This window comes from Lates calcarifer, linkage group LG2 (assembly GCF_001640805.2).
Source record: "Lates calcarifer isolate ASB-BC8 linkage group LG2, TLL_Latcal_v3, whole genome shotgun sequence".
Taxonomy (NCBI): domain Eukaryota; kingdom Metazoa; phylum Chordata; class Actinopteri; family Centropomidae; genus Lates; species Lates calcarifer.
Genome location: NC_066834.1, coordinates 5,432,547 through 5,445,843, shown reverse-complemented (window position 1 = coordinate 5,445,843; position 13,297 = coordinate 5,432,547). Strand labels below are relative to the sequence as shown.

Below are 13,297 nucleotides of genomic sequence, written 5' to 3'. Positions count from 1 at the left end.
TTTCTTTTTCTGCTCTGCATTAGTTTATTCATCATCTGAATTTTAGAATTCAAAATAAAACACATTAAAACAACAAATCAGCTACATACTATAATAACTGTTTATTTTAATGCATCCATTTACCAAATACAACATATACAGTAGATATGTCTTTAACAAAAACAACAGGTGCTCGTGTCAGTTTTTCTTTTATTTTTGCATGAGGTCCAAGCCCTTTGAAAAAGTTCTGTAATGTCCTGACAGTGTGCACATTTTTAAAAATTCAGGAAGCACTCTGGATTGTTGCAGAAAGTGACAAAATCTCTGATGGACGAAGAAAAAGAAGAGAGAAAATTATCAAATAAATGTACTGAATTAATCACATTCTGATTTTGATGGCATCTGGGTATCTTTTAAGATTAACATGAGTTTTTTGTAGCTGTGGTTGTCGACAGTTTCTATTATGTATCATATGCAGGTATTAATGCAAGAGACAAGGTTGCAGAGATGCCTTCAAAAGACTTTTGTAAAATCTATACTTTCACATGTCTATTCTATAATTCAAGACTCCTGTTACAGTGACAACATAATCTCATATTTATTTACCTGCCAGTGTAAACGCAGACACATCAATCTCGTGCCCTGGGTGGCTGGTAATACTGCTGTGTGGGTCTCGTTCGTCTAGGCTGTCCATCTCCCCCACGGCGAAACTCTAGAGAACTGTCGTAGTAACCATCATCTTCTTCCTGCCATTGTACATTTGATATGGTTGTGATGTTACTGTGGGTAATCAGATTAGATGTCATTCATCCTTTCCTTAAAAATAATAAATTGTTGCATGATGAATTGTATTATCAATTTCCTTCTCCTTACCAATACATCAGCAGCAACAGGTTTGATGTTATGCAGCAGGACCTCTTCGCAGTTCCCATAATCACTAAATACAACCACAGCCGTGGAGCCTGATGGATGCACAGCATCTATTCTGGCATGGTAGAACTTCACACACAAACACAGCCAGGAACAGAAACAGAAATCTAATTATTTTAATTCAAACATTTCAATATGTCAAGAAGAGACAAATTTATGTCAATTAATTACAACATGACAAACAAATCTAAGACACTATCAACACTATGACTGTGAGAAAATTTGTTACAACTGAACTAATCATATGACATCATTTAATATGTTAACTGTCAAACAAGCTTCAGCCAAAGAGAAAAAAAAACATCTGACATTTCTGGAAGTCTGTCATCAAATTGTCACTATAACAGATTTAGCTGTTAATTTTAATGAAATTAATCAAATTTGGGTCTCAGTTGTCCAATTTGTAGTAGAGTCTGTAGACAGTTTACATGTCACATTTAATAATTGTCAGTTATTGCCCTGTCACCAAACTAGGAATGACATACCTTGCTGTCTTCCCAGTACAGTGCCAGGCACTGGTCACCAGGTTTCCAAGCATGTTCCATGGTATGACTCTTCTCTGGTCCTCGAGGACCTTGACCTCTGCCTTGTCCTGACCTTCTTTTAGGTCCTGAGTTATTATAAGTGGTTTTCTTGGGGGGAGGCTCCCTGTTGGGGGGACAAGATGAGTTTGTTGGCTTGATTGGCCCAGTTCTTTTGTGTTCCATATCTCCATTCTGGAAATGACAGGGCTCTCCTGTCATGATTCGAGATGTTAACCCCACTTCTTGGGACATCCCTGAGCTTCCTCCCCTCGAGTTAAAGTTTGGTGGCCCACCATCCCTTTGTCGGTCAAAGTGATCCGAGGTTGGTCGGTCAGGCTTCCCCTTTCTCCTGCTGTTGTTGGGTTGTTCAGTTCTGTCTGTACACTTAGTATTTCCTCTTCCATCCACCTCGCTGGCTGCTGAAATTGTAAGTTTAGATGTGGGTACATTGTCTTTCGCCCCTCTCCTGTGAGATGGTCCAGCAATGTTCCCGCCACCACCATCTCCATTTCTGGATCGCTGGTGGTAAGAGCCACTAAACTCCATCTGCTGCTGAGGTTCTTTTGAACGTGTGAAAGTAGTAGTGAAGGAGGAAGGAAAAATCTGCTCATCTCGCATCTCTCGCCTGTCATTATGCAATTTGTCTGATGTGCCTCGTGACCATCTCTCCTGATTCTTCCACTGCTGGGCTTGAGCTGATGTCTGGGATGTTGTACTATTAGGGAGAGGCTCCTGGCCAGGTTTGGGAAAATCAGTGTCCCTGTGGAACCGAGGTGGTCTGTCATTCCTTTGTTGCCTATGTTCATAATGTGAGGAGAACTTGGACTGAGGTGTGTCTTTGGAGTCAGAGTTGGAGAAATTCACTTTACTCTCATGATGTCTCTGAGATGCCTGGCTCTTTGGCTCTGAGAAAAAAAAAAAAATTAAAAAAAGAGCAGTGCGATCAAAAACTATGGCAAAACAAAACTGGGATAAATAACCGAAGACCACATTACCGTGTGCCACATACCATTATTCTATGATTGACAATCACTAAAAATCACAGAATAAAAGACCAGAATATTATCAAATCACATCATCTTTGGTCAAATACAATCAAATATTGAAATATATATGAATATACAGGATATAAAAAAAAATCTCATGCCCACTTTCATCTACAGCCCAGTGCTGCATTAGTCTTTACACCAGCACTGATTTCAGACATTCAGAGAACATGACTTAATTCCCTCAGCTCATGATAGCCAGACAGCCATCTGTCTGAAACCAATCATGAGTTTGCCTACGTTAAGAACTGGATAGAAAAAGTATACCAACATCACTCCTCTCATATTTAAAATGGAATGTGTTTCTTTCTAAAACAGACAAAAAAAACTTTAAGCTTGATGTTTGTGGACCAGCAAGAGGTACCAAAGCAGTTTAGAATGAAATCTGGTCCAGTTCACCCACCATCAATGGAGAAAACACCCATTTTAGATTCCAGAAAGTCAAACAGAGTGCTTGGTCCAGATGGCCTTCCCCCTCCTCCCTCCTCCTCATCGTCATTTCTGGACCTGCCTCTTCCTCTTCCTCTGGCTGAGAGGAACAGAAAAACAAAATTATGTAGACCCAGTTAGGAAAAGGTTGATCAAAGAAACTGGATGTCTGAATGAATACGCTCTTTAGTCCCCATTGTCTTAGGTATGTATGACAGGGAGTAATATACACTTACAGATTAACATCAATTTAACAGATTACATGAATTTGAAAAGGTTAATATTCTATAGCTGGCTCAGAGGACCCATGTATACAGCAACAATAAAAACTTTAAAAACAGCCTCTCTTGTTCTTGTGCCATATGATTAAGAAAAAAAAGTCTTGTCAGTTGTTAGGTAGTTCAGTGTGATGGAACAAGTTTCAAGTTGCTCCAAGTTTATTGTCAGTACTGAAGCAAATACACAACAATGATCTCAGGTAGAGTATCCATCTGAAACCTTACGGTGTGCTTGGGAAAACAGTTGGCAGTAAAGTGCGTATGCAATTTGTGGTAAATGGACTAAAACGAGCAAAACCGGCACTGTGTATCTTTAACTAGGCTGTGGGTGATTTTCACTGCATTAAAAGGACCTCCATATCACTCCCCCAATCTCACTCTTACTTTGTAGAAACAGTTGCAGGCTCAGGGGCAATTTTTCGAGCCAAAGCGGGCAGCAGGCATGTGTGTGTGTGTGTGTGTGTGTGTGTATGGGTTTGTATGAACCTCTGGGTTGGGGCTTGTTAGATTCAGCTACCACAGGGCCAGGTCTGCTACCAGAAGAACCAGTCAGTAGGCTGTTCAGTGCCACTTCAAGGTTGTTGTTATTGTCCATTAGAGCCTGCCGAGCAGCCTCTTTGTTAAAGCCCATCTCCATGATGTCTCTCAGAGCACGTTCATCCACCTACACACAGTGTGCAATGCAATATTAGACACAGAAATAAGGTTCAATGGGACAGAGAAAAATAGATTGAATGGACAGTGGAGGAAAAGATCCACAAAGAACATCCCTTTGTAAGTGGGGAAGACAAGGCTATCACTTGAGTCTGTAGGTTGAGTTTGTGTGCATTCAAGTTTCAAACCATCATTGACACATTCCAAAGCCAAACACTGAAATATCTTGTTCCATGCTATTTAGCCCATAGCTAAACTGGGTTCCACCTACACACTGGCAGGTGACAACACAAACCTAGACAAATTGACTGCCACTTGATTGGAAAACCTGACCAGACCTCCAGTTGATAGATTTTTACAATTTCATAATCAGTGTCTTGCCCAGTCTATGAGCCATGAAATAAGACTTCAATCCAGACAAAAAAGAACGCAGATCAAGTTCCAGCCTTTAAATTGCTTTGTTAAAGTGAATAAAGGCTTACGTAATGTGAGGTAAAACCATCACTTCAACACAGGGCTTAAGTTGTTTTACAGGTTTGGACCAAGTTTGTCTTCTCACCAGCTCTCTGTAGTTTCCATCTTGCCTGCTTTCAGTTCTTTCAACCCTGTCTTCTCGCCTCCTCTGCTGGTATGAGTCTCTGCCCCGGGAGGAGGAAGCAGTGCTGGATAAATTACTGCCTGCATTTCCTCCACCTCCAAATGTGCGGGGACCCTAACAAGGAAAACAACATTAGGATCAATAGAGCTGTAGGATTGGATGAAACTGTAAAGTACACGTAGCTCACAATGTAATTATGATTCTTAATTTGAAGAGTTACTTGAATGTCAAAGGCAATCAAAGTTAAGGTGAATGCCAATCAGGTGCATGTGTTTGTAAAGGAAGGCCAAATGAAATCGTCTGCACAAATTGCAATCAATATGAGAAACAGCAAAATCTGTTAACATGGCAAAAAGAGTGGTGCTGAAAATCAAATGTCCAATGTTAAAGGTGGGAAATTATGGGCTAATATCTGATATTACTTCAATTTGTTGCATAGGACAATAATAGTATAGTTTAATAGTATAATAGATTGAGTCTATGATACACAATTACAAAATACTACATAAAAAATTAAGTAATCTTTATTTACCACAACCATTTCCATAAGATGACATGAAGACACCGATCCATGGTAAGGGTTACATACCTCTTTGGTCTTGGCCACCTCAGCAATAGCTGCTGTCCGCTGCTTTTCAAACTCATCATTCTCGTCAGGACTTTTGACCACATTGTGAGTCTGCAGGGTCTTCCTCTGGTCGAGTTCTCTGCCATCTACTTCATCTTTCCTTGCACATTTCTATAAATAGAAAGAGTAAGAACGTGTTCTCAGGGATCCCCCTCAATAGTGTATAGTCCCTTCAGAAGTATTAATTCACTCAACAGAGGTATTTAGCAGAATTACATTAGAGCTATACTGAAGTTACCTGCAGTGTTAAATTATACTTAAGGATTTTGTTGTAATAACCATCCATTATCTCTACTGCTTATCCGTTAAGGGGTGCGGGGGGGCTGGGGCCTATCCCAGCTGACACTGGGTGAGAGGCGGGGTACACCCTGTACGAATTGCCAGTTGATCGCAGGGCCAACACATAGATAAACAACCAATCACACTCACATTCACACCTACAGGCAATTTAGAGTTACCAATTAACCTAACATGCATGTCTCTGAACTGTGGGAGGAAGCCGGAGTACCCAGAGAGAACCCACAGAGGCACAGGGAGAACACGTAACCACACAGAAAAGCCCCGAGCTCGACCCAGGGCTCGAATCTAGAACCTTCTTGCTGTGAGGCGACAGTGCTAACCACTGCACCACCGTGCCGCCTTGCAATAACCAATAGCAACCCAAATCCCACAGCTGCCTCCCAGCTCATGGTTAATGTTTTGAAACTCAGCAGTGAACTGTATTGAGTTTCAAAAATATCAACTGTGACTTGGAAAGAATGAGATGAAAAATCAACACTTCCTGCAGTGGTTTCATAACTGTAGAGAGTGGTGATTAAGTCAGAGAGCTCAGTAACTGACTGGAGCAATGACCTCTGCTTATGACCAGGTTCACCATCTTTGTGTTGTTTTGAGGATCACAGCAAGGAAAAGTGATAGGCAGCAAGATTAAACAGCCAGAGGTGACTTATCAGAAGAGAAGGAAAATGGGAAGCTGATAAAATAGATGCCAAATGCATTAGGTGTTAAGAAGATAGTTCACCCTGATTACAATAAAAAAAGACATTATCACAATTACACCTCATGTTACCTAGCTATGCAGATACTTTGGATTTTATCTCTTCAGGTTTTAAGACTACCACTACTGAGACTTCTGGCATCACTTCACAAACCTGACTGCAGACAGTTTACTATTTTTATTAATATTCAGTAGAAAACAGTTCCCAAAGATGAATTTCCATGAACTATGTAGATTAGGCAAAAGCAATGGCACAGGGCAAACAGATTCTGAAAGGCATATAAAATCAAACCTGAGTGCATGCCTAGTTATAATTAAGGTTAAGTGGCAATTGAGGTAAATATGGCGACTAAAACTTAAATGCAGTTTTCTTTCAGTGCTCTCAAGTGTATCTAACACTAGTGAAAATGTTATTGACTCCAAGCATAAGGCAAAAACAATTATATTGTCTTAAAATGTACACTAAATTAAACTCTTCAGGGGAAACAAAATATGCAGTAAAAACCCTCCAACTCATCTCACTTTTAAAAATTCCTGCTGTGAAGCATGGAGGTGGCAGCTTCATACTGTGAGTATGCCTCTGAGTAGCTGGAGCTGGGAGAAGTGGAACTGATTGACATGATAGAACACAGAGCCAAGGGAAATGCAAGCACAGGTTTGAAAAGAATCTGCTTTAGCGTGCTAATTACCTTGGAAGAGGGTAATATTTATCCAATCGACACCAAGTCCTGGAGTGACCCAGCATAAGAAATACAGTTACAATGAAAATGTAGAGAACGTTTAGTAATAATTCCCAAACTCTCCTCATCCAACTTAGTTGGAGCAAATCTGGAATGAAGAGTGGGTGAAAATCCCAAAATCCAAGTGTCAAGGCTCATATGGATGTATTCCACTCTGAGACTGGGATCCCTGCCAGGGGAGTATTGACTCAGGTTGTGTTTTTTAAAGGAGCAATTACGACTAAGGTGGTTAATACTTCCTGAAGGCATTTTGTTATTCCTTTCAAATCTAATACTGTATGTATACCAATTGTTTGACAATCTGATGATGTGATGGAAGAGTATATTTGGAGTATATATATATTTTTTGATGTTTAGAGGCCTGCTTACTGTCTTACGTCTAATCTGTGCTCACCTTTTGTAACAGTTACCTCAGCATTTAATTGTAGTACAAATACAACACTTGCATGACATGACATACTGTTGAGAGGGGACAAACTGCCATTGAACTACTTGCAGCATGTGGGACAAAATTAGCAAAGCAAAATTAAAATTCAGTCATGCATTTTAAAGATTCTCACAATCACCTCAGAAAGATCAGAGAGAACATCGCCAAGAAAAGGAACATCAAGGCCCACTCCTGGAGCCAGGCCTGTGTTTGGCCACTCGCATACATTTGCAAGCTATTATTATTCAACAGTACCTGACTTGTATTAAGTCACATCGGAGACCTCATTTTCATTAAATCGCATTTCTTCATTGTATTATTTTTGTTAGTTTCTGTACCTGTTTCTGGTTTATCATTTTCTTCCAGCATTAATATCAAGGAAGCACTTTGCAACTTTTATTTTGAAAGGTACTTTATTATAAATATTATTTTTCCTCACCTGACCAAATGGCACAAAGGGAGGAGGTCCACCTTCTGCTCCAATGTTACTCCTGCTGTGTTTGGCCAGACTCTGCAGGTTGGTAAAGGGAGATCATTCTTAAAAACTAAGAAAAAATATATAATCCTGGCAAAGAGTAACAACAGACTGACAGTGGCCTTTAAAATGATTACCAACATTTTTTTTTGGCAAAAGTAGCTGAGCCATCATAACAAAAAAAATCAACCCTCACCCTTTGTAGTTCCCATTTCTCTACCATGTGATCAACCTCTCCTCCAAGGACAGAGATTTTTGAGTCATCAAGCAGCAAAAGACCATTTTTAACCTGGACTGTACCAAGGAGCTTTACCTTTGTTCCAGGGGGAGTATTAAGACTGAAAAACAAACAAAAAAACAATAAAAATATATTTATGACAGAATGCTTTATATGTTTATGTTTAACCTACTGTTCAATGTCAAACACATTCAAGGGCTTCAGATATTATAACTGCATATACCAAGCCCAACACCCTATTGCCTTACTCATACCACTTTAAATAAATGACATGGAGCAGTGCCAGGGGATGGGTGGCGAGGCTAAGAGAGACTATTAATAATCCCAGCTGCTCACCCATCCTCATGGTAAATTAAAAGCCCCTCTATCTCATCAGGCCTGATAAGGCCTCTGCCTCTCTCATTAGGAAAGCACAGGGACTTAGAGGGATTTCCAGCTACTGATGCCGAATGCCAAAGCAACAATTAGGGATTTCACTGCAAACCTCTGGGATAGATGCTAGCAGCCTCGTGATAGCGGCAAATGCAGAAGTGAGGCTGTCTCTTTCCTCAATTCAATCTTGTTCAAGCACATACATTAAATCCAACAAACACACTATTCACCCTCTGATCAATGTTGCTACTTAGTATTTAATTGTCATCCCTCTATCTACAGTCTCACACACTGAACAGTCTTGTAATCCATCTCATCCTTCTTTGCCACTCACTTATGGCCTCACGCACACTAAAGCGGACACTTTCATAAGAAACACTAACCACCGCTGTTGGTAGCCAGTGTGTGTGTGCTGCTCATAAAGAGGGGATTTGTTCTGTTCTCTCCTCTCTCCCCATCAGGAAGTCAAGGCCCACATTCTGGCCACTCCACCTGTACAGACTGGCTAGTCACCATGGCAGCAGTCACCAAGGCCACCGTTGCTGGGATGGAGATGTAATTAAGGCTGGGAATTGTTAGATCAGCTGCCACCACGTGGAAATTGCAGATAAAGGGAAAACTGAGGCATGTGGTGGGGTGAGAGTGTTGACACAGAGGTGAAGGAGAAGGGTGTGCAGAATCTTACATATTTGCTTTGATTATATAAGAAACTGGCTAAATTACACCCTGCTTTACATCATAGCTCCTAGAGATACTTTTTTTAAACAATTATTTATTTTTTTAAGACAAGGTAACTCACGTTATTTCTTACTAGTATTAAACAGTGATATTAACTTCCCAAACAATTACAATACATCCAATTATTTGCACTAAACCTGATATATTCCTGAATGCAACAAAACTATAGGTACCTGATCTTAGACAGGTGTTTATACTCCAATCCAACACAGGTGGTATGCCCATCTGTCATTTGCAGGCGCAGCATTCGTGGTGCACCGTGAGACTCCTCATGGTCTTTAGGAGCTGAGATGTTCCTCACCTTCTGCACCTGGAGAACACATGGACCCTCCAACTGGCCAGGTGCAAGAGATGACAAAAGAATTATGGCTTGGAAGGCAACTCAGCAGCATGTGGGGGAGGATTGCAATAGTGAAATATGTGCAAAAACTGAGACATCATAAAGATAATCCTTTCCATTTAGCATACCTGTATCAGCACACGTTTAGTTATTTCTTTGAACTGCTTCATGGCTTACCTTTAATTTCACAGGCACCATTTTATTCAAATGCAATTATCACATCTAACCTAATTAATGATTTCTTTTTCTGTGAAAAGAAATGTATTAAATGTGTAAATGCAATCTGTATGAATTGTAATATGTAAAAAAAAATTAGAAGCTGTTAAAACTGAACTGTTAAAAGCAGAATGGGCAGAGTGCATGACCAGAGCAAAGTGTCCCTCTTATTCTGGGCCTAAAGGGAACCAGGGTTAAGCGCACAAAAAAATTACATGTTTTAATTACATGTTTTAATCCTCTAACAATATTTGGAACATTTTTTCTCCCCAGTTGCTTAGCTCCAGTTTCACAGGTGATGAAGCAGTTCTTTGATCCATGTTTGTCAGTGTATTAGGGCCATCTAGTGGCAATTATAAGAACTGCATTTCAAATGGTAACCTGGCCTGCATTGCAGTGACTTTCAGCTGTAAAAAAAACTGTGACCACAGCGCATAATTTCCCACAAGATTCATAAATGTGGCACTGAAATGGCCATATAAGATTTTCTATACCACTCACCTTCTCAGTTCTTCCACTATTGACATCAGACGGTAGAAATTTCCTTCCAGTAGACCTAAGATCACTCTGCAAAGGAGATACTGCTTAGTTGAAAAGAATTAACAATTATACCTGGAATGTTCATTATCCCTGGCACATCATAAATTAAGCAATAGAGTTTTCCTTAAAATACAAACTCCAAATACATTCCAGTGTTAACTGTCACTCTATTGTGCCTCACAATACAAATAATCTACCTAATGCTATTCAAATACATATTTCACTTGTCAGTCATAGGAATGTCACATTATTGAATCAAGTACTAAACACACCTGTGTACCATTAGGCACATCCACAGTACTTGCAGTACAGTAGCACTGATTTATATTCATCTCTGTGTACAATCTGATCATAATCAAATTAACCTTTAACAACAAAACAGAAAAAAATTCTCCATACTGCAAACATCTCTCAGATTTCTGCTGGTTGCATCAGGGCACCAATTCCAAATGGGTCTCTTACCCATCCTTTTTACAATCCTGCTTTACTGCATTAGACAATATCTCTAAACGCAGGTCTTTCATTTCCCCAATAAACCGAAAAAAGTAATCTCATCTTTACCTCATTGATGTCTCAATAAAATTTCTCTAAACACAATCACAATCCAATTATTTCAATATGCTGCATCAAGAGTTTTAACAGGGTCAAGGAAACAGGGCTATCACAGTTTTGTTAGCAAAGCAGCAACTGCTCCCAATCAATTTAATTTTATGACTAGTTTACAGATTTGACTGTTTTTAAGGCCCTACAAGCTCAAGCCCATAGATACTACATGTTGGTTTGACCAGGTGTGCACTAATAAGTCCACATGCAGTCTGAGGTCTTTTAACAGCAAACCAGGCCAATACTTAAAGGTTGAGGCTTTTGCACTAAATGCAACTACTGTTTATTTGATTTCAAACTCACATTTTTATAGAAATGCATTTCAGGCTCTATGACAGCAGCTTTTCTTTACTTACAACAGTTTTGGTGTTTATGTCTCTTGTCTGTCTTTATTAACCTTTTTTGGTTTTTAAACATACAAATTTAGTATTATTATTAATTGTAATAATAATAATAAATCATCATTGCTGCATAGACTTAGACTTAGATGGACTTTATTGATCCCTTTGGGATCACTCCGTCGGGGAAATTACGTACTCCCTCAGGGAAATTACATTACATATTGTTTCTTAATACCATGAAAATAAATAGGAAGGTAGGCAATGGACTAGATTGAACTGGCTGATCAAAGAAGAAAAAGTACAGAGTTTGATGTGAAGGCATCAGATAATCTTAAATGCTGGGGCAACTGAGGACAGACAGAGTCAGACAGAGTTAATAGGCTCCATAATAGGTTTTTCACACAAGTCTAGTTTACACTAGTAAATATATAAAATAAATAAAAATACCTTCACAAAGAAGAAAATTGACAACCAGTTTAAAATTGTGTGCTGATAGATGTCTGTTTCATTAGCATGTATGGTAGCTGTATATGTCAGTATACATCTGAAAAACAATGTATACCTAATAAACTTTAAAATATAACTTTTCATTACCATATCTCATAACAGTTTACAGTGCAAAACCATTGTTAAATATAGTATCCGCACACTACTGCTTACATGCACAGCAGACTCCGCTTACACTGGAAAAAATACATATGTGAAACAAGATCAAGACTTACATCAAGTGCAATACGAATAATGTCACTGTGTGTTATCTTCTCTGCAGATCCTTTCAGTTCTGCTATGCCTTCATCACTGAGGTACCTGTGAGGTGACATACAAGGTGGAAAGGGAAGATGATGAAATGAGCATGCCTAGCCACAGTAATGTTTAATCATTTACAAGATTCAACAGGGCATCTACCCATGGCAGTTAAATCACAATACGTCTTACGTTGGTGGACAAATCTTATGTTTCAAGCACAATTCAGTTAACCACGTAGAGTTTGATCTTAAAACTTATTTCAATAAATTAAAATAAATTAATTTTGATGCAGTTAAGACCTAAACCAAAAGCAAGACAACCACAGAAGCAATGATAGATGTCTTTGAATTTTTCTGTATAACAAAACGCTAATTATTGAGTTTATTCTAGCCTCCGACAGATAACACTCCTGTAACATCCCCTTACCAAATTCACAAAATGAACAAAGGGAAGGGGAAAATAATCATACTTAGAGGTTTTAAATATGAAGGAGGACTACAATCAGTACTGCGTTATAGAGATTGCCCAGTGATGCGCGCTGCAGGCAAGTTCTGACTTTCAATAGCACTCTAAGTTTTGACTTTAGCTGAGATGAGCGCCTGAGCTGCTCTTTGACCACGTCTAGATGTAACGTTATTGCTGCTAAACCATCAACACAAACTGTGGCGTCAAGAGTTTGCATTATGTTAATATAATGCTAGGTGTATATTAGCTAGCTTAGCTAACGTTATTTATCTCGCCAGCTACTTAGTTCGTGAGCCTTAGTTTAGCTTCAGGTAAACACATAACCTTGCCACAGTCTCCACACCTTCAAGTGGTCTGTGTGCTTAGGAACCCGTGCTAAAAAATTTAATGACACGGTAATTAATGTTACTGGCCAAAGCCAATCTGGCACCTCATTAAGTTAGCTAGCTTACTGACGTTAGCGACCATGCTACTTACCAGCCCTCTTTCGTCAGGGTTTCTGTCAAATCGGTCATTTTCGTCCAAACAGTAGATGTGTAAATAACGACAACAGTAGGTTTACAACGAGCACATGTGAATAACGACTATCTGATTCTGTAATGCATTATTCTTATCCTAATACCGATAAAGCTCGCTAATGTGAGGACCGAACGACCCTACGTTACATACGTCACCGATCAAGATGCGTCCACAAGTATGGAGCGCCGAGAGGGTCAAAACACTTTCTTATATTTCTGTTTCGTTTCTGACATAGTTTATATAAGATTCGATTGTGTTGTATAAAGGGCTCCGGTTTAGATGCATCAGTGGATAGGACTGCTTCAGTGGATAAGACTGTTAGACTCCCAGTGGTAAAGGACAGCCTCTTGTTAGTGGAACTCACGGCCAATTCAGAGAATTAGAGAATTGTTGCTTTTGTATTATGAGGACACTCAGTCCCTCCAGTTACCCCTTGGTGTTTCCCCAGTACAGGCTTACTTGGGACAAGCCAA

The 13,297-nt window shown here is 39.5% G+C and overlaps 1 protein-coding gene across 2 annotated transcripts; it reads right to left on the bottom strand.

Moving 5' to 3' along the window:
- On the bottom strand, positions 1-13,007 carry tdrd3 (tudor domain containing 3). 2 transcript variants are annotated; one of them, XM_018683765.2, is made up of 14 exons: positions 12,783-13,006; positions 11,816-11,900; positions 10,111-10,176; positions 9,227-9,387; positions 7,902-8,043; positions 7,670-7,741; positions 5,028-5,177; positions 4,400-4,552; positions 3,673-3,850; positions 2,883-3,008; positions 1,395-2,338; positions 853-978; positions 586-725; positions 1-303 (listed from the first exon to the last, which is right to left on the bottom strand). In XM_018683765.2, the coding sequence occupies exons 1-13, from the start codon at positions 12,818-12,820 to the stop codon at positions 609-611; spliced, it is 2,358 nt and encodes a 785-aa protein (XP_018539281.1). In that variant the 5' UTR covers positions 12,821-13,006; the 3' UTR covers positions 1-303; positions 586-608. The 2 variants fall into 2 exon arrangements, with proteins under 2 accessions (XP_018539281.1, XP_018539282.1); XM_018683766.2 differs by lacking the exon at positions 1-303 and having other exon boundaries at positions 617-759; positions 12,783-13,007.
- Positions 13,008-13,297: the final 290 nt, after the last annotated feature.

What these genes read in the sequence shown, in the direction of transcription:
- tdrd3 (XM_018683765.2), bottom strand. Translation starts at nt 12,820, where the DNA reads ATGACCGATTTGACAGAAACCCTGACGAAAGAGGGCTG. An exon ending in ACCCTGACGAAAGAGGGCTG is followed by an intron (nt 11,901 to 12,782) that starts GTAAGTAGCATG and finishes GTCACCTCACAG; the next exon opens with GTACCTCAGTGATGAAGGCA. An exon ending in AGGTGGCCAAGACCAAAGAG is followed by an intron (nt 4,553 to 5,027) that starts GTATGTAACCCT and finishes TTTCCTTGTTAG; the next exon opens with GGTCCCCGCACATTTGGAGG.